This window comes from Salvelinus fontinalis, chromosome 40 (genome assembly GCF_029448725.1).
Source record: "Salvelinus fontinalis isolate EN_2023a chromosome 40, ASM2944872v1, whole genome shotgun sequence".
NCBI lineage: Eukaryota > Metazoa > Chordata > Actinopteri > Salmoniformes > Salmonidae > Salvelinus > Salvelinus fontinalis.
Window position 1 is genome coordinate 20,029,750 of NC_074704.1, and position 20,415 is coordinate 20,050,164.

General features: G+C 44.2%; 1 protein-coding gene across 2 annotated transcripts; it reads right to left on the bottom strand.

The window, feature by feature from the left end:
* Positions 1-248: 248 nt before the first annotated feature.
* On the bottom strand, positions 249-17,160 carry LOC129839122 (ATP-binding cassette sub-family C member 10-like). 2 transcript variants are annotated; one of them, XM_055906393.1, is made up of 23 exons: positions 17,153-17,160; positions 16,888-16,945; positions 15,439-15,640; positions 13,784-15,158; positions 13,309-13,536; positions 12,854-13,010; positions 12,549-12,700; positions 12,368-12,447; positions 12,083-12,254; positions 11,742-11,840; positions 11,366-11,555; positions 11,175-11,252; positions 10,800-10,985; positions 10,570-10,702; positions 9,642-9,834; positions 8,619-8,962; positions 8,293-8,462; positions 7,407-7,567; positions 6,827-7,080; positions 6,420-6,565; positions 1,891-1,988; positions 1,556-1,668; positions 249-1,398 (listed from the first exon to the last, which is right to left on the bottom strand). In XM_055906393.1, exons 2-23 carry the CDS (start codon positions 16,943-16,945, stop codon positions 1,263-1,265), a joined length of 4,725 nt encoding a protein of 1,574 aa, XP_055762368.1. In that variant the 5' UTR covers positions 17,153-17,160; the 3' UTR covers positions 249-1,262. The 2 variants fall into 2 exon arrangements, with proteins under 2 accessions (XP_055762368.1, XP_055762369.1); XM_055906394.1 differs by lacking the exons at positions 16,888-16,945; positions 17,153-17,160 and adding an exon at positions 16,149-16,416.
* Positions 17,161-20,415: the final 3,255 nt, after the last annotated feature.

Here is a 20,415-nt window from a genome sequence, read left to right on the forward strand (position 1 = left end):
TAAGACTCGAATAGAACTGATTTATGAGACATAACATTCTTACTATGTAACCATACCTTTAAAGGTGGGGCTACTCCTTCCAATTACCATTAATGACAATTATGTAATCATACTGACATTTTGATAAACCCAAACTCAACAAAACAATAACATGGGATGTGTAAAACATATAAATATGACTAATTATGAAGATTATCCCAATGATCTTCAGGCAAACCCAATAAATAAAAAAGGTGACAAGAAATGTGTAAAATCAGTGCAGCCATTTTATTACACCTTCATATTACTGTACATGAGTACTGACCACTACTGAAAACGCTGTTGTTCTCTCTTAGTTGTTCTCTCTTACAGTGTATTACAAAACAGAAACACTCAAATGACTGATATACAGTAGTTCTACTACAGAATGGCTTGAAATCAGACATAACAACATTGTGAGGAGCTTCCAAACAAATGTGCTCCGTGTGAATGGTAAACAAATAGAAAAAGAGTAACTTTAAATTGTCTTTATTTATCACAAAGTCTATTCGTCTGTAGTACGTCCGTACAGCAAACAGTGTGTAAACATGCATTTTATCTATGTGAAGCATGTCCATTAATGTGCGCTCTTATTAGCTATTACTAATACTGCCAATAGACCAGGTGCAAAAGGAATCTCAGACATTCATAAATGATTGACGATGCTGCAAAGTGAATGACTGACTTGCTCTAGGAAGACAACTTTTCAGTCAAAATCCATTCTAGTGCTATAAAATACTCCCTTCATACAAAAGCAATTAAAGTGCTTATTCATTGATTCTTCAGACCCTCTGTGCTACTGACACATCGTCAGTTCTTTCGTACCACATTAACGTGTTTCCGAATAAAAAGCAGAGAAATTCCACATGACGCCCAGGTTAGAAAATTAACCCGACTTCCTAAAATGTAGTAAAAGAATAATCAGACCTTGGACTACTCAGACCTTGCAGATCTCTCTCAGGTCAAATGTCAGTCGGTGGGCCTCAAGGCAGAAGTCGCCGCCCTTAACTACAGATCTAGGATCAAATTACCCTACACCAAATCCTAACCTTAATGATCATGGGGATGAAAAACAAATCTAACCCTGGACCAGTAATTATTATAGGGCCAACTTCTACCACCTCCATTGGACAGGTGGTTGGTTGGTCCACAGAGTCTGACCACCACTGGCCTCCTGTGGGGAAACAGAGAGAGATCCCCATTGACATTTCCCATTGTCTTTAGTCCTCTGATCGCTTCTCTTCTCACTCTCCCCTCCCACCAACCAGCTTGCAGAAAATAGAGTCGTCTCTTTGGCACAGATCAGCAGGGGTGTCAAACTCCACCACCTTCCCAGAATCCATCACCAGCACCCTGTCTGAGTCCATGATGGTGTTGATTCTGGTGACAGAGAAAATCAAGGTGTCACTTTTTAAACTAGGACATCAAATTACGTTATAAATGTACCATGAAAACTTAAGTTATGTATAGTTCAGTATAAATGTCTACTAAAGCACTTAAGATCATTATGTAAAGTTGTGTTCACTGAATAATTTACCTTTGGGCAATGGTGAGGACGGTCTTGTCTTGAAACTTCTCTCTGATTGTCTGCTGTAGCAGTTTATCAGTCTTTTGGTCAACGCTGGCTGTAGCTTCGTCAATGCACAGAATCTATAGAGAGGAAACAATGGTTGAGAAAATAAGCCATGCTAGTATATGGATGGTTGAATTCAAAGCCATGTCTGTAATTGATATGGATGGTTGAATTCAAAGCCATGTTAGTAATTGGTATGGATGGTTGAATTCAAAGCCATGTTAGTAATTGGTATGGATGGTTGAATTCAAAGCCATGTTAGTAATCGATACGGATGGATGGTGTGGGCTGGTTCTTACATTAGCTTCAGTCAGCAGAGCCCTGGCCAGACACAGCAGCTGTCTCTGTCCCAGAGAGAGAGACTTACCCCGCTCTCCCACCTCAGCACCAAGACCACCTAAGATACACAAATACACTCAGAGGTTAGTGAGGCCACCTGACCAAACTCTTAGACACAAACATGAACTAATTACTACCTTCACTCTCTTCCTTTCTCACTCTCCTTTACTTCCTTGTTCTTTCACTCTCACTTGGTTTGATACCAGGGGTGAAAGTAGAATTAAGTTCTTACCGTATGGGACATACCACGTTTTTTAAAAAAGGGTCTAATCTAGGGCTGTCATGACATTTTGTGATTTTTTATTTTTTTTTAATTTAAATTTTCTCCCCTTTTCTCCCCAATTTTCGTGGTATCCAATCGCTAGTAATTACTATCTTGTCTCATCGCTACAACTCCCGTACGGGCTCGGGAGAGACGAAGGTCGAAAGCTATGCGTCCTCCGAAGCACAACCCAACCAAGCCGCACTGCTTCTTTAACACAGCACGCCTCCATCCCGGAAGCCAGCCGCACCAATGTGTCGGAGGAAACACCGTGCACCTGGCCCCCCTTGGTTAGCGCGCACTGCGCCCAGCCCGCCACAGGAGTCGCTGGAGCGCGATGAGACAAGGAAATCCCTACCGGCCAAACCCTCCCTAACCCGGACGACGCTGGCCCAATTGTGCGTCGCCCCACGGACCTCCCGGTCGCGGCCGGCTGCGACAGAGCCTGGGGGCGAACCCAGAGACTCTGGTGGCGCAGTTAGCACTGCGATGCAGTGCCCTAGACCACTGCGCCACCCGGGAGGCCCCATTTTGTGATTTTAAAATAAATAACTGCCGGTCTCAGAGTAATTGACCGTTAATTAACAAACACATTTGGCATCTCCTGGCTTCCACACCGATGCAGACCTTTGGAACCTCTACATGTTCTAATAAATCTATGTAATATAACCTTCACCATCACAATAAATCCCTTATTTATTTTAGACAGGTCTAAAGAAACATGATATTAAGAAAATGTAGTCTGTTTCAGAAGAACAGAATAGCATACTCTGAGTTGTCGTTATGTTAGGCCCTGATCTGGCTATGCCATATGGCTGTGGGCTACACTAGTTCATTTAGCAGACAAGATTTGCTTAGAAATCCATGGTATTATTTTATAGTATGAAGAATTCAATTGAACATAGCTGAATAAAATAGAAAGGATGTTTCTCTAAACGATTTCTAAGGGAGTGCGCACATGTGGCTATTCTGTGTTGAGGGGTTAACAAAGAAACAGGAAACTTTAGTTGTGATACAAACGTTGGGCTATATGTTTTGATTTTAATACTTTTTAAGGCTGCAAGATGCGACTAATGATGATTTGAAAAAAGTTGCATGAAAGGCATGAGCTCTGCTTTGTTTCTTGCACAGACAGCACACACTTAATCAGTCTCACATTCACAATTTGACAAGCACTTGATAATGCCTAAAATTTCCCGGTGGCATCCCGCTAGTGTGGCCGTAATGCCCCCTTAAAAAAAAAAATGCCTTTTGCGGCCAGTGGCGGTTGTGCGCTTGGTCTGAATATACAGTGCATTCGGAAAGTATTCAGACCCCTTCACTTTTTCCACATTTTGTTATGTTACAGCCTTATTCTAAAATGGCTTAAATTCATTTGGATCCTCAATTTACACACAATACCCCATAATGACAAAGCGAAAACAGGTTTTTAGCAAATTTATTAGAAAATAAAAAACCTTTTAAAAGCAATGAGGCTAATGCAACAGATCTGAACATTTAGCTTAAAATGTTGATAAGCTATTGGGCTATTCACATTATAAGCACAGCAATACGTACACGGCAGTAGGTTATAAGCACGAATGTTTCAAAATGCAATCAATTAGCAGGAAAACGCCATTCCAAAAGGTGACCATAAATGCGATTATGCATGTAATTCTTTATTATAAAAGGTGCATTTTTAATGGTGAAAATGATCTTCCCCAAATGTGAAACTCACGCACTGCCTATGTATGTACGTTAGGCTCTACACCGGTTGTAAAAACGGATTAATGTGCCTAAATTTTAAGAAGTTATTTGGCCACTTTAGTTGTGATTCAAACCTTATCAAAACATATAGGCCTATGGGCTAGGCTACATGAGTTGTTTCTTGCCTTAATGCACACAAGTGGGATCATTCACAAGTGTAGGGCTAATATTGTCACCCATCAGACTATTCTTGATTTAATCTTGTCTTTACATATACTAAATAATGTGTGTGAAATTAGTTTTCACTTAGGTCCATGATAACGGTCCATTCTGTCTCGGAACAGGGGCAGGGGAAAAAAATACATGCAATCGATGCGCTTAAATAGCGAATGGAGTTTTTGCGTGGTTCATTTTAATGCCAGCCAGGTAGGCTATACTTCTGTTTTAAAACGAAGCAATGTGTTTAATATTAGGAAAGCCTAACCTATTGAAAGCTGATGGCCTCTACTAAAAAGAGGATCCCATCAAAACACTGTTTTCTCCCGCAATTGCATAGCCTATAGAAAAGTTGCGCAACATCATCTCATCGATTACGTTTGCATTGATGTCAGATTGATTAGAAGGACAATAGAGTGCTGAGTACCAGGCAGTTAGGTAGTTTGGTAGGCTACTAGTGATCATCAGCAGCATCAGAGCTTGGAGAAGCCTAGTTACCATGACTAAACGGTTACGTGGAATTTGACTGCGGTCCTGGCAAGTGACTGCCGGTGTGGCGGTAATACGTTCACCCTAACAGCCCTGGTCTAATCATAGAATGACATATAAACTCAGCAAAAAAAGAAACGTCCTCTCAATGTCAACTGCGTTTGTTTTCAGCAAACTTAACATGTGTAAATATTTGTATGAACATAAGATTCAACAACTGAGACATAAACTGAACAAGTTCCACAGACATGTGACTAACAGAAATGGAATAATGTGTCCCTGAACAAAGTGGTGGGGTCAAAATCAAAAGTAACAGTCAATGCAGCTGGTGGCCACACCAGATACTAAGTACTGCAGTGCATCTCCACCTCATGGACTGCACCAGATTTGCCAGTTCTTGCTGTGAGATGTTACCCCACTCTTCCACCAAGGCACCTGCAAGTTCCCGGACATTTCTGGGGGGAATGGCCCTAGCCCTCACCCTCCGATCCAACAGGCCTCAGACGTGCTCAATGGGATTGAGATCTGGGCTCTTCGCTAGCCATGGCAGAACACTGACATTCCTGTCTTGCAGGAAATCAGCCATACTGCTCGTTCTGTGCGTGGTGGGATTGTCATGCTGGAGGGTCATATTAGGATGAGCCTGCAGGAAGGGTACCACACAGGGAAGACATCCTCCACCCTCATAACACACAGCGTTGAGATTGCCTGCAATTACAACAAGCTCAATCCGATGATGCTGTGACACACCGCTCCAGACCATGACGGACCCTCCCCCTCCAAATCGATCCCGCTCCAGAGTACAGGCCTCGGTGTAACGCTCATTCCTTCAACGATAAACGCGAATCCGACCATCACCCCTGGTGAGACAAAACCGTGACTCGTCAGTGAAGAGCACTTTTTGCCAGTCCTGTCTGGTCCACAGACGGTGGGTTTGTGCCCATAGGCAACGTTGTTGCCGGTGATGTCTGGTGAGGACCTGCCTTTACATCATGCCTACAAGCCATCAGTCCAGCCTAATGCGGACAGCCTATTGAGCACTGATGAAGGGATTGTGAGTTCCTGGTGTAACTCTGGCAGTTGTTGTTGCCATCCTGTACCTGTCCCGCAGGTGTGATGTTCGGATGTACCGATCCTGTGCAGGTGTTCTTACACGTGGTCTGCCACTGTCTCTCCTGTAGAGCTGTCTTAGGCGTCTCACAGTACGAACATTGCATTTTATTGCCCTGGCCACATCTGCAGTCCTCATGCCTCCTTGCAGCATGCCTAAGGCACGTTCACACAGATGAGCAGGGACCCTGGACATCTTTCTTTTGGTGTTTTTCAGAGTCAGTAGAAAGGCCTCTTTAGTGTCCTAAATTTTCATAACTGTGACCTTAATTGCCTACCGTCTGTAAGGTGTTAGTGTCTTAACGACCTTTCCACAGGTGCATGCTCATTAATTGTTTATGGTTCTTTATGGTTCATTGAACAAGGGAAACAGTGTTTAAACCTTTTACAATGAAGATCTGTGAAGTTATTTTGATTTTTACAAATTATCTTTGAAAGACAGGGTCCTGAAAAAGGGACGTTTCTTTTTTTTGCTGAGTTTAGATGCATAGATTACATATAGAATCCCTATTAATGTCATATGATCTCCGTGTCATAACTTTTATCCCTGTTTGATACCCCTCTTCTCTCATTCTGTTTGTCTGTTTAATTCAACTACTCTTCCTATTTCTCATCTGCTATATCACCCTCTCATTTGCATGATTTTTCATAATCTCCCTTCTATCACCATCACAATCTCCCTCTACTGTTCTCAATCCTCCCTTTCTTTCCCACCCTCCCTCTCACCGATGCGGTTGATGACAGGGCTGAGGTGACAGTCTTCCAGGGCCTCCAGTAGCCGGGGGTCAGGGTGACATCCACGTGGGTCCAGGTTCTCCCTCACTGTCCCGCTGAACAGAAACGGGTCCTGGGGGATTATGGCCAGTTTGGACCTGAAGGGGGAGTCACAAATACAGTGTAAAAAAATGGATCCGTCAACTACTCTAGAGTCATCGATTTTTTTGTAGTTCAAAATAAGCAGACGTGCTCGATGAATGTCGTCACCTATAAAGAGCTTTTATTACAGACGCACAGATCACCATCATCATCCAAGTACACAATAATGTTGAGTCTAGCAGTTTGAAAAGTACCAAAAAAAAAACATTCAAATCCATTATCATCATATCACCACCATAATTTCTTAATCCTCTCACCTGAGCTGGGCCAGTCCCACCTGTCTGGTGTCCACTCCATCCAGTAAGATCTGACCCTGGTTCAGCTCCACCATGCGGAAGAGGGCCAGGAACAGGGTCGACTTGCCTGAGCCCGTCCGGCCTACCACCCCCACCTTCTCCCCAGGCCGGACCACCAGGCTCACCCCGTCCAGGGCGTTGGGCAGCCCCTCTCTGTAGGACAGCACGGCCCCACGGAACTCCACCCATCCCTGCTCCGGCCACGAGGTGGGCACCTATGGTAAAGACGGAAGTAGATGGGTCCTCAGTCATTTAACAAACTTACTTGTTTTCTATTCCCCTGAATGGCCACTTCAGTAAGAAGTAACTGACCAGGCTAAAAGACCCAAAGAACTTGAACAAATAGATTTAATAATTTTAGAAATGACACCTATCCAACACCTCATGAAGACAACCACTGAAAACCTGCCACATAACCTTCTAAAAGGTCTACAGAGTGGCGTACACATCTGACATTGAAAAAAAGGAACTATGAAACCTCATCAATGAGGTGCACCTGAGTGGCATGCTATAAGACACACGTCCTCACAGGACTCCTCACCTGTGGGTTGCTGTGTTGTGGCTCAGTGGGCAGGGTGGTGGAGTACTCCTCGGTGCGCTCCACACTCACCAGCTGCATCTCTGTCTGGGTAAAGTTGAAGATGAGGCCTGACAGCAGGCCTGTGATGGACAGAGCATAGGACAGGGAAAGACCCACCAGACCTGGCAGGGAGAACAACCATAGAACAGTTATTATTAAGGCCTAGGCACAGCAAACAAGACATACACTGAGTATACTCTATACAAAACAATATTGGTCTCAGAACCGCTTCAATTCGTCGGGGCATGGACTCTACAAGGTGTCGAAATCATTCCACAGGGATGCTGGCCCACGTTGACTCCAATGCTTTCCACAGTTGTGTCAAGTTGGCTGGATGTCCTTTGGGTGGTGGACCATTCTTGATACACACAGGAAACTGATGCGCGTAGAAAAACCCAGCAGCGTTGCAATTCTTGACACAAACGGTGCGCCTGGCACCTACTATCATACCCTGTTCAAAAGGCACTTAAATATTTTGTCTTGCCCATTCATCCTCTGAATGGCACACATACACAATCCATGTCTCAAATTTCTCAAGGCTTAAAAATCCTTCTTAAACCTGTCTCCTCCCCTTCATCAACACTGACCGAAGTTAATTTAACAAGTGACATTAATAAGGGATCATAGCTAACATCTGGATTCACCTGGTCAGTCTACGTCATGGAAAGAGAAGGTGTTCTTAATGTTTTGTATATTCAGAGTACATGTACTGATACTATTTCTAGATTCTCCTCTACAGCAGCCTCAACAACTAGTAGACATCAGCAGTGTAATCTGAGTCAAGGCCTGTTGTGATAAACCTGTGCTGACTATGGGACACATGCTAACATGCTAGCTGGCTGCTCACCTGGGTCGATGGATTTGAACTGGTGCTGGACGACAGCGATCACGCTGATGCCCGTCACCACGACAACGCCGATCATCTGCAGGCGGATGTCCAGCCACTGCATGGCGGCGTTGCTAAGGAACAGACAGCGCTGGTTCTGCTCCAGACGCCGCTCGTTCTCCTCCTCGAATCTAGAGCCACAACAGACAAAGAACATGAACCTCCTTCCAAAAAAAAACTATGTTTTGGCCAACACCCCTGATTCAACTAGCCAAATCAAGGTTGGTAACCACAGATCTAGGTGGGTCCAAAATATAAATTCCTCATTCTAACTTTACTGTCCTCACCTGGAGGCACTGGAGCTTGCTCGGATGGTACCTAGGCCGCTCAGCGTCTCAGAGAAATGCGAATACACTGGCGAGAGGGTGAGGCTGCACAGACGCTTCAGGTCTCTGGATGTGTGTCGGTAGAAGCGCTGTGTGCGGTGGTAGAGCAGGCCCAGGGGCAGCAGGGCCACTAGGAACCAGGGCAAGCCGTAGCTCATCACTACCAGCATGCCCAGCATGCCGAAGATGTTAGTCAGCAGGATGTTGATGAAGAAAGGGAGAGTGTCATCCACGCTGTACAGGTCGGAGGAGAAGCGGTTAAGGACGCGGCCCAGCGGTGTAGTGTCGAAGAAGGTAACTGTAGCCTGGATTGATATAGAGAGGCAGGTGAGGGTTAGTTAGGTGTGTTTGTACTCTGTCATGGCAATGTAAACAGTAAACACTACAAACATGTGGATTTAGGTAGTCTAGCAGTCTGAACCACTGCCTTCAGATCACATATATGGCTGCAGCATGGGTTCGAATCCGGACCAATGCCTTTTCAGACTAAAACTATCTTTCCCACTGTCTCACCTCTATCCAATAAAGCATTTTTGTTTATGTACAAAAAATATACCTTAAAAATAAATACTACAAAATGTATAAAACATTTATTTTTATTTTTTAGAAACAGTATCCAACACTAGGAATGTTTGGACAAAACAAGTACACTGTAAATTATCTATAGAACATCAACTCACACAGTAGAGGCTGGAATGGATAATGGTTGGAATGGAGTCAATGGAGTGTTATCAACCACGTGGAAACCACGTCTTTGATATGTATTATACCATTCCATTGACACCATTCCAGCCATTACTATGAGCCATCCTCCCCTCAGCAGCCTCCACTGCTCTCACAGCATGAGTTGAACCATGAGAATTTTTCAGAAAAATCATAATTATGCTATAAATGTAAAATACTGCTTTTGCATGATCAAAACCATGACCATGATCATGACTAAACCAGTTTCCCGAGGGGTCAACTGAACAGAAAACGCTCAACCTTGAGGACTGTGTCCAGCAGTCTGTTGTGGATGACCGATGCTGCACGGATGCCTCCAAAGGCAAAGAGGAAGGCTCGGAAGGCGGTGAAGACCGTGTTAGCACCCGCAATGGAACCGTAAACTGTCAGATAGAACTTCACCTCCGAGCTCATGTTGGCGAAAGCTGTCGTTTCCATAATATTGACAGGGTACCTGGAGATAAGGGGAGAAAACACACATTTGAATAAATCTTGTCATGCGTGTGTGCTGCATCATGGATGTCTCTGCGATTTGACACCTAATTCTTTTACTGCACAATCTAAAAGATTTAGATTTAGAGGCTCTGTAATATCAATGTAGAGTACCTAAGTGTGACTTAAAGCAGTGTGGAGTCATAAGTGGTGATGGGTTCTGACTCCTAAACTTGAAATATTGAGTGCCATAGTCTGGTTTCTACACCAGAAGTAAATGGTTGTCTGTAGGAGGAATGTATATGGTGGAGGCAATTAAGCTTGGAATGTACTGAGTAAAGGAGAGGCAATCACACCGTTGCAGTCACTGATAAGGGTGGAGAGATGTGGTTTAGTGAGGAATGTGGGGCAGAGGTCAGGTCAGATTAAGGGAGAAGGAACTGTTTATTGCCCGCATCACTTAACTTCCTGCCTAGCAATAAAGATGTCATGTTTAGAGGGAAGGAGGATACAACACCCAAATTGGGGTATATATACTCATGCTGGGGGAAACTCGTGCTGTTCTTGTCTGTTCAGCTGTTCGACCCTTTGGGTGAATAAACTTGGTTTGAGCTTTTATAGTTGTCCATCAGTTTTTGCCGTGTTATTTAGAACCTAACAGTGGATTATATAAGAGGAATGACACTGCACATTCTGAGTAATTGAATCTTATCCAGTGTATCAGTCTCAACGTTGTAACAACCTCTATCTAACTTACATTAGTCCTCCAGGAGAGAATAGCAGCAGGTGTGGTGAGCTGTAGGCAGGCATGAGAACACTCTGGGCGGAACCATTGTTCTTCAGGTTAGAGATCCAGTGGGACAGCCACCAGTCAGACACATTCTTAGAGGCTGAGGGACAGAGACAGCAAAATGTAAAATACATAAACAAGCCAGCAAAGGCAACAGAAGTGTGATGTCATATTACGGCACCAGGTGGTCGCTGTACCTTGCATGAGGAGTAAGGACAGCAAGATGGAGACAGCCAAGGCCCCTCCTACCGCTCTCCAGTAGGTGTGGTAAACCTTCCAGGCCAGCCCACCCACCGCCTTCTGCTCCTCCCTTGACAGTGAAGACTCCACCTCTGCAAACAGCTCATTGGACGGACCCTGCTCCTCCTCTCGCTCAATAACATCTGATTCAAGTCAGAACGCAAATAAAAACACCTGCCAATTTTTCCATAGAGTAGTCCATCACTCAATTCAACAACGTGTAGAAAATAATCAAATGGACTTTCATTCCTCTGCATCAGTGATATTAGCTCTGTGTTGCAAGCAATATATTCCAAAACACAATGCTAAGAGACATTAACGACTACTGGTACCTTTCACCTTTGCATTACTGTCATTCTTCCGGTTCTTGGGCACTGCTTCTACCAAAGGAAGGACCTCTTCAGGTGTACCTATTTAAAACGAATGAGAAGGACATAGCGTTTATTCAGACATATGCGTTTACACAGAAAAGTAATTCATTATTCCATTATCAATTGAAGAACGTAAGGCCAGAGTTCACTACCCGTTTTAATAATTGTTCCATTGTCCATGAGAATCACCACATCAGCTTTGTCCACAAACTCTATGCGGTGGGTGCAAAGGATTCTGGTCTTGCTCCTGAGGATCCCCATGATGCATCTCTCCATGAGGTGATGGGCAACGTCAGAGTCTACTGCTGCCAGTGGATCATCCAGGAGGAAAATGTCTTTCTCCTTGTTTGTTTAAAAGAGAGATTGACATTCAATACAAAAAGCAAATTATTGAATGTTTTCTGCTATCCATACTTCTAACCTGGCAAAAGCTTGCTTGTTAAATAAAGTTGGAGATTCACTGAAACACAGTCTCTGTCTTTTCTAGATGGCTGTTGTGTTACCATGGATTCTGGTGAGGACTCTTACCATGTAAACAGCTCTGGCCAAGGCCAGGCGAACTTTCTGTCCTCCACTCAGAGTAACTCCGTTCTCTCCCACCTCGGTCCTGTCCCCATTAGGCAGAACCTGGACAAACAAGACAATTCAGTCAAATATTTTCAAATGCACCGAGTTTGGAATTCCTGTTTATAACATTCATTGGATATATAACAAATATATTAGAGGTTGGTCAAGTAAAGTTTGGACTGGGCCAAAATAAAATGGAACAAGGGATAAAGCTAGCATTGAGGTTGTCTATGAGGATAAGAGAGATTGAAGCAGAGAGAGAGAAACAGATAAAGAGAGTGAAAAAGAGAGGGGAGTCTCACATTGAGGTCGTCTGTGAGCGCACAGGCCTCCACCACGGCTTGGTAGAAAGAACTGTTGTAGTCCTTCCCAAACAGGATGTTGTCCCGAACTGTTGCATGCTGGATCCACGGCTCCTGAGCGGCTAAACCAAACCCATCCTCCCTGCCCTGGACGTATACATCACCTCCACGCCTACAGAGTGAAGTAATAATTCAATGATAGATCCAAAAAGATCATTGAAATAAACCAACAAAACAAATTTACTTGAGCTTTGTAAGCTTAGTAAATGAGGCGATAAGCACTACCTGTTGAGTTCTCCAGTGATGGCTGCCAGTAAGGAGCTCTTCCCACAGCCCACCTTGCCTACCACAACAACTAGGGATCCCTGGCGGACAAGAAAAAGATACATCTTTGCTGTGATAAGATGGTAGACCCCATGATTTCCAAGCTGTATAGGTTACATAGTTTGTGATGCAGGGTACACACCTTAGTGATGGATAGGTTGAGGCTATGGAGCATCAGACTTCCTTTGGGGGATTCAGTATCAGAGCTTGTGGGGTGGTCTGGCCCCCCAGGCCCCTGCCATGAGAATATGCCCTGACTCATCACAATGGTGTCCTGGGGGTCCTCAGGGGCCACTGTAAGTTGGAGCCACAAAGTCAATGAAAAACATTCATACACATATTTGCATATCTCACTTTCATACACAGTTATTGCACATGTATTAATTAATAATGTATGTACAAGCAAAATGTACTTTATTTATGCTGAGCACACACACACACACCTACCATGACTGAAGTATGCATCGAGGTCCTGGTTGGGAAGCTTGAGGAAGCATTGGATGCGGTCCAGGGACACCTTGGCCACCAGGATGCCGTTGAGGACCCAGGGGAAGCTGTTGAGGGGGATGATCAGCATGCCCACTAGAGCCAGAGTGGTGAACACCTGCAATGCAGGAGGGAAAGTGTCCCTATTCGAATTAGTCTCATGCACCCACATCATCATTGTGTTCCTGGGTATCAGTTAGTAGGTCTTTCAATAGTTAGTATGTCTGTTTCAATGTCCATTCTAGCATAGCTACCACTTGGAATGTTCCATCCGAAACATTACTTCATACAAGGTGGTATTGCTAGTGAGGACATTGGAACAGATTGATTGCAAAATATTTTGCTCACTTTTAAATGGTAACTACTATCGGATGAGGCACTCTAGTTTCACAAAATGAAATATGGACCATGCCTACCGTGGCTGCAGTGAGCTCATGGCCGAGCAGCATGTATGTGACGAAGGTGATGATAGATATGACTACGGGTAGAGATCCCCAGGTGTACACGCACACAGCATCCAGGTACTTAATGGCCTTGAGGTGGGATAGCTCTTGCCTCCGACAACCTGCTATCTTCTGGGCAAAGTAGGCCTCCCAGTTGTAGAACTTGATGACTCGTATTCCAAAGAGGACCTCTGTCATTAGCTGGAAGGCAAGGACAGGGCAGACAGGCGACATTGTTGAGTTCACATCTTTAGGTGAAACGTCTGCAAGCAGTTTCGCAGCTTGACATCGAAGACTTTTAATATAAAAGCTATAGAAGTTTTATGTTGTAATTACTACTTCATAGTACTGCTCTAAACAATAAAAATAATAGCATTCATATAGGTGTTGCTATGGTTGGTGTTAAGATAAAAGTAAAAGATAGTCAAAGCCATAGAGAATTTCTCACCTTGACACGACTATCCTTATGTGTGAGCATGTGCTTGTTATTCTCCATGATCTTCGAGGCCAGCACCTTATTGAGCGGCACCAGCAGCAGAGCCACACCCAGTCCTCCTAGGAAGGCCACACCCACCTGCAGGTAGAGCAGGTAGAGTGCAATGGAGAACTGGAAGGGCATACTCCACACCTCGTGGAAATTGTTGAAGAAGTTGATCACGTGGTCCGTGTCCGTGCTCATGAAGTTGACCACCTCGCCCAGGGTGAACCGCGCTGCCAGGCTGCCGCCGCTGACCCGCAGTGCTTTGCCGTAGATGGCGGAGATGAGGGCGGCGCGCGCCGAGAGTGAGACCTTCGAGACTTCGAAGGCAAAGATGTTCCGGATGAGGGCAGAGAAGAAGGTGCTGAAGAAGAGGCCCGTGGCACACCAGGCCCCTTGGCTGACAGGGGCCCCCTCCTCTTCCATGTAGTGCACCAGGCCGCTGAGGAGCAGGGGTCCCACGAAGCTCAGCATGTTGCCCACTAGCTTCAGCACACCAAGCAGGTAGTAGCGCAGTCCGAAGGCTTTGTGCAACACTTTTAACAGTCCTACCTCCTCCACTGCTATACCAGATAGTTCCTCCTGAAGGGGTGAAGTCCTTGTTCCGTTCTGTAGGCTCCTGTTTGCAGGCCTGGGTGTAGTGTTCCCTCTCTGTGTTGCTGCCCCCTGTTGGCAGTCCTCCCAGCAGCGGAGGAAGTGTTGGCGCACTGCGCTGGTGCGGAGCCTCCGGGGAAGGAGAAAGACGTTACATGGCTTCTCCAGCTCCCCACGCCGGCCGCGCCTCAGTAGAGGGTTCAACCACAGGTACATCAGGCGGGAGATGAAGTTACTGCCATCCTCTGCCACCTCTCCCGTGTCCTGGTAGGAACTCTCTGGGATGAGGAGAAAGCTGTCTGCATCATTGACGGACATGGAGGTGTAACTCCCTTCACCGACGCAGGGAGCAGCGAAGGCCAGGAGGTAGACCAGGAGAGAGAGTCCCCGGGTGGCTGCGAACACCAGCCGTGCCACTTTAAGGGGCTCCGCCAGGTCCAGGTAGGTGGCCTCCTGGGCGTAAGCCAGCAGGGTGACCACCAGGTTAGGGATAGGCAACAGGACCAGCAGTAGTAACACAGAGGGACCCCTGGTTCTTCTATAGATGGACCTCTGGAGGACAAGCAGGGCCCGAAAGTGGACCAGCCATGCCAGGACGGCACATCCATCAGCCAGGACGTCCATGTACATCTCCCCCCGGTGGAGGTGGACCACCAGGACCAAGTCCACCACGAAGAGCAGGGTCACCAGCAGGGCCGAGGCCACCCTGAGGCTCCAACCACACGGGGGAGAGGACCGGAGGAGGCTGCATCTGTGTAGTGCAAAAAGATAAAATGGTCGATGAACTGTCTGAAATATGGCCTGGCTAGATATAAAAACTGATAAAGATGCCAATCTACAGAATTGGATCCAGTACAGACATGAACTTACTGTTCTGGAGGTAGAAATCAAACATCTTAATTTTACCTAGGTACAATATGTGGGTCTGTATCGCATACTACTGTATGTGCTGTAGGATTAATAGTGGCCAGAATGTTCTAGCCTATGCCTTGTGATTTTGTGAGGGGCCTGACTGTGTGACCTAACATTACCTCTGAGCATTCAGGTAGCATGCACTGAAGACGGCCACTACAGCGTGAGCCAGGGCTCCCAGAATCAGCTGGTTAAAACAGGGGCTGATGGCTCCATTCCGCCACACTGGGAACGGGTCAAGGTTGTCCGTGTGGCACAGGCCAGAGAATAACTCACTGGGGCCAAAACCAGCCACCACACCTCTCCCCATTCTCCAAGCATCTAGGGAAAAGTTTATAAACATTGCAGATATCTATACTACTTCTGTAATTCGTTTTTCAACCTGTCTGATCAAATCTGTCAGCAACACTTGCAGTTGACTTCAACCAGGCCTACCTGTGTTAAGCTCGTCAAACAGATTGGGCTTTTAAGGGTGAGTTCACATAGCCTACAACACAGTTCTGTACTAGCTAGTTACAGTACACATGTAGCTAAATGTTTTGTTTTGGCTGGTCATAAGAAATGTGTTTGTGTCTCTATAAGCAGTCTACCTCTATGATTCAGTTGCACATGGTCTAGCTAGCTAGCTGTCACTGTCACTAGTCAGCCACACTTGCTTAGGGGGACATTTGTAAACATTGGGATGAGAGGCTAGCAAATCTCTCACCAGCGGCGTGTGTTTTTGTTCGTCAAGCTAATTAAACATTGCCTTTTGCATGATATAAAGCGTATATATAGCAAGACTCTCTGCAACTTGGGATAACACAATTGTCAAGATAAATTGAAATACCTGTTTACAGCTTTGGATTCATGGGGGAACGGTAGCACTTGGTGGTGGTAGCATCAGCAGTGCTACAACTTCCGGTCACGCGCCACATATATGTTTTCGCCAAAGCACAGGTCGCATTGAATTCAATGCACTAAATATTGTATCGCTAAATGGCAGGGGTTTACGAACCATAACTAAAAGAAAACCACTTTTTAAAAATGTATTTTGTAAACACTAATGCAGATTTCATTCTACTCTAGAAGACTCACTCCTGCGATTCAGATTCTAGTTTTTGGAAATCACAATGGGGAAATACTGTTTATTATAGTCACGGGTCTTACCAATCAGCTGGTACTATGATATTGCTTCATAAGTTTAGAGGTGATATTTATTGTATGTCCAAAGTCTTGTATGTCCAAAGATGGGTTATATTGATCTCCAAACTAGATAAGAGTTTTTTTTATTATATGCAATGTGTATATGTAGCGTGGTTCGTTCTGCGTTGTGTAATTTTAATTAGGACGCTGCCACAACTGACGGTCTGCTCGTTGAAATATTTTTATTTGCCCTGCACACGAAGAGACAACACACATATTACCCTTGGCGCAGTCACAGCTCTCGGGCACCTTGCTAGCCGAGGGTCAGGCAAAAGAGCGCCAAAAGGAATTAACAGGTGCTGCGTGCACACCCTCGCTGCACAACAGCACACCATACAAGTAGAACTATACAGAACATAATTCTGACAAAATAAAAGACATACCTGCACACGAAGAGACAACACACATGTTACCCTTGGCGCAGTCACAGCTCTCGGGCATCTGCGCGAGCACATGGACACTCACTCAACCACTGTCACAAGTACTCACAACTTACAACAGATACCCCAGTCAGTGAGCTCTGTGAAACTTGTTAACATAAATTCCTACACTGTCCACACTATAACAAACTTATGGTTGCAAAACAGTACATTGTATAACCTTATGACGGTTGTATATTAAACAGTTTCGGAGCCAAGGACAACATACCTTTCTAGCCGAGGGTCAGGCAAAAGTAAACGATAAAAGGGTATGGGAATACAGATAACCCGCGATGGGCCAAACCAAAATATACAAAACTTTTACAATCACATGTATGTACAATATTGGTATGAAAAAGTGTTTGTACACCAAATAAAAACATTAGCTATGCAGCTGTAATTAAATAAAAAAAATACACTGAATTATTATTATTATTATCAAATTATTAACATCCCCTCTTGACCTGGCCTATTTGAATTGGTCCTTGTGTGCAATTTGGTGCGTAATCTAGGGGTACAACATCACACTGCTACATATAGGTACAACTCTTACCTCAAATAAGACTGATAAGCTTACTGAGCTGCAAAACAAGTACACAAATGTATGGCTTATAATAGCTGGAGACTTTAATGAAACACCTTATAACTCTTTAGATATATTTCCACCTAGAATAGCTCAAAGAGCTCAGAATAGTGATATCATAACCTAATGTTGCAGTAAACTGACAGTGATTGATGCATGGCGCTTTAATACACACTTAAACGAATACACCTGTGTAATAGGTAAACGATGGTCAAATCCACAATTGATCTGTTTCTCATTTCTCCCCCACCTTTACAGTGTGTACAAGAAGTAAGCCATAAAACCTGCTCCTTTGACTGATCATAAAATTATATTATTTAAGTTAGAATGTTCAGAAAAACCCAGTGGCGTTCGAGGATACTGGAAATGTAATAATTCACTCCTAAATGATCCAGTCTTTAACAAGAGCTTAAAGAACTTGATCATAAACTCGTTTAATTTAAATGATTTAGAACCAAAACATGGAAGTAGCTGGGAAATATTTAAATACAAAGTAAGATCTATCGCCATTACACGCAGTAAGGAATTAAAGTGGCAAAAATGTTTGAAAGAATGAGTATATGAATAAATTGAATGTTCTTTTAGAAAAGCATACCCCTTCAGAAAAGGAAGAAACAGATCTGAATACATCTCGAATAGAACTAGATCAAATGTACATTTATTTAGCTTAAACGGCCTTTATTAGATCAAGAAAAAAGTAACTTTAAGAGAAAATATCTTTCTGCCTTAAATATTGACAATACCTTGTGTAAAAACCCTAAGTGTAAGGTTCTGTATTTATTTTCTTAGTCAACCTTGTGTTCTGTTTCTTTGTGTTCTTGAACGTAGCCCATTCTTTCATTTTTGTTCATTGATTTCACCTGTGTTAGTTACTCACCTGGTCTCAGCTCCTTATTTAGTTCAGTTCATTCTGTGTGTGCCTTTGTGAGATATTGTTCGTTTTGACTCCACTGAGTCTGTTCCTAGCTCGTTTGTGAGAACCAGTTATAGCCTTCAGTCCTACTTTTGATTCAGCTGCCTGTTTGCCTACCTGTGTATGACCATATGTGAAGAGGAGTTTTCTATAGTATAGATTAGAGATGCTCTGAAATCTATGAAGAAGGCCAAAGCACCTGGAACAGATGGTCTTTCTGTCGAATTACATTTACACTTTTGGGAACATTTAGAGGGACCAGTATTCAACATGTTCCAAGAATACCTAGTTAAGGGTGAGATGATAACTACCATGAAGTTCCCATTTTCATAGATAATTGGAGACCTATTACATTATAAAATGCAGCTTATAAATTGATAACTTTAGCATATGCCAATAGACTTAAAATGGGCCTAAACCAGCGTATTATTGAAACCTAAACTGGTTTCATGAAAGGTCGCCACATCAGCTGTGACATTAGAATAGTTTTAGACTTGATAGATTCAGTTGACGCTGATTCAGTTGACACCGAGGCTATTATTTTATTCCTCGACTTTTGTGAAGCATTTGATACAATTCAACACAAATTTGTGCACTTTTGGTTTCGGGACTAGTTTTGTCTCTGTCATCAATATGTTTTATAAAGAGATTAATAGTTACGATTAATCGTAACACATCTCAAATATTTCATTCACCGCAGCGTACGCCAGGGTTGCCCTATTTCAGGTTTCTTATTCATTTTAGTTGTGGAATTACTATCTATTAGCATTTTAAACAACCCTGAATTAAAAGGTATTTCAATTTTTGGAAAATAAATAAAAATATCTCAATTAGCAGACCATTTTTATTTTTTATTTTACCAGGTAAGTTGACTGAGAACACGTTCTCATTTGCAGCAACGACCTGGGGAATAGTTACAGGGGAGAGGAGGGGGATGAATGAGCCAATTGTAAACTGGGGATTATTAGGTGACCATGATGGTTTGAGGGCCAGATTGGGAATTTAGCCAGGACACCGGGGTTAACACCCCTACTCTTACGATAAGTGCCATGGGATCTTTAATGACCTCAGAGAGTCAGGACACCCGTTTAACGTCCCATCCGAAAGAGGGCACCCTACACAGGGCAGTGTCCCCAATCACTGCCCTGGGGCATTGGGATATTTTTTTAGACCAGAGGAAAGAGTGCCTCCTACTGGCCCTCCAACACCACTTCCAGCAGCATCTGGTCTCCCATCCAGGGACTGACCAGGACCAACCCTGCTTAGCTTCAGAAACAAGCCAGTAGTGGTATGCAGGGTGGTTTGTTTCTAAAAGACAAGGGTCAAATTGCTTTTCCACTTAATATTATCAAATAATTTACTTCTGCATCTGGTCTGGAACTTAAGTAATTGCAAAATATTGTCCCTGCATAACTCAAATTCATGCACATTTGTGGCCTGCTGGAGGTCATTTTGCAGGGCGCTGGCAGTGCACCTCCTTGCACAAAGGCGGAGGTAGCGGTCCTGCTGCTGGGTTGTTGCCCTCCTACGGCCTCCTCCACGTCTCCTGATGTACTGGCCTGTCTCCTGGTAGCGCCTGCATGCTCTGGACACTACGCTGACAGACACAGCAAACCTTTTTGCCACAGTTCACATTGATGTGCCATCCTGGATGAACTGCACTACCTGAGCCACTTGTGTGGGTTGTAGACTCCGTCTCATGCTACCACTAGAGTGAGAGCACCGCCAGCATTCAAAAGTGACCAAAACATCAGCCAGGAAGCATAGGAACTGAGAAGTGGTCTGTGGTCACCACCTGCAGAATCACTCCTGTTTTGGGGGGTGTCTTGCTAATTGCCTATAATTTCCACCTTTTGTCTATTCCATTTGCACAACAGCATGTGAAATTTATTGTCAATCAGTGTTGCTTCCTAAGTGGACAGTTTGATTTCACAGAAGTGTGATTGACTTGGAGTTACATTGTGTTGTTTAAGTGTTCCCTTTATTTTTTTGAGCA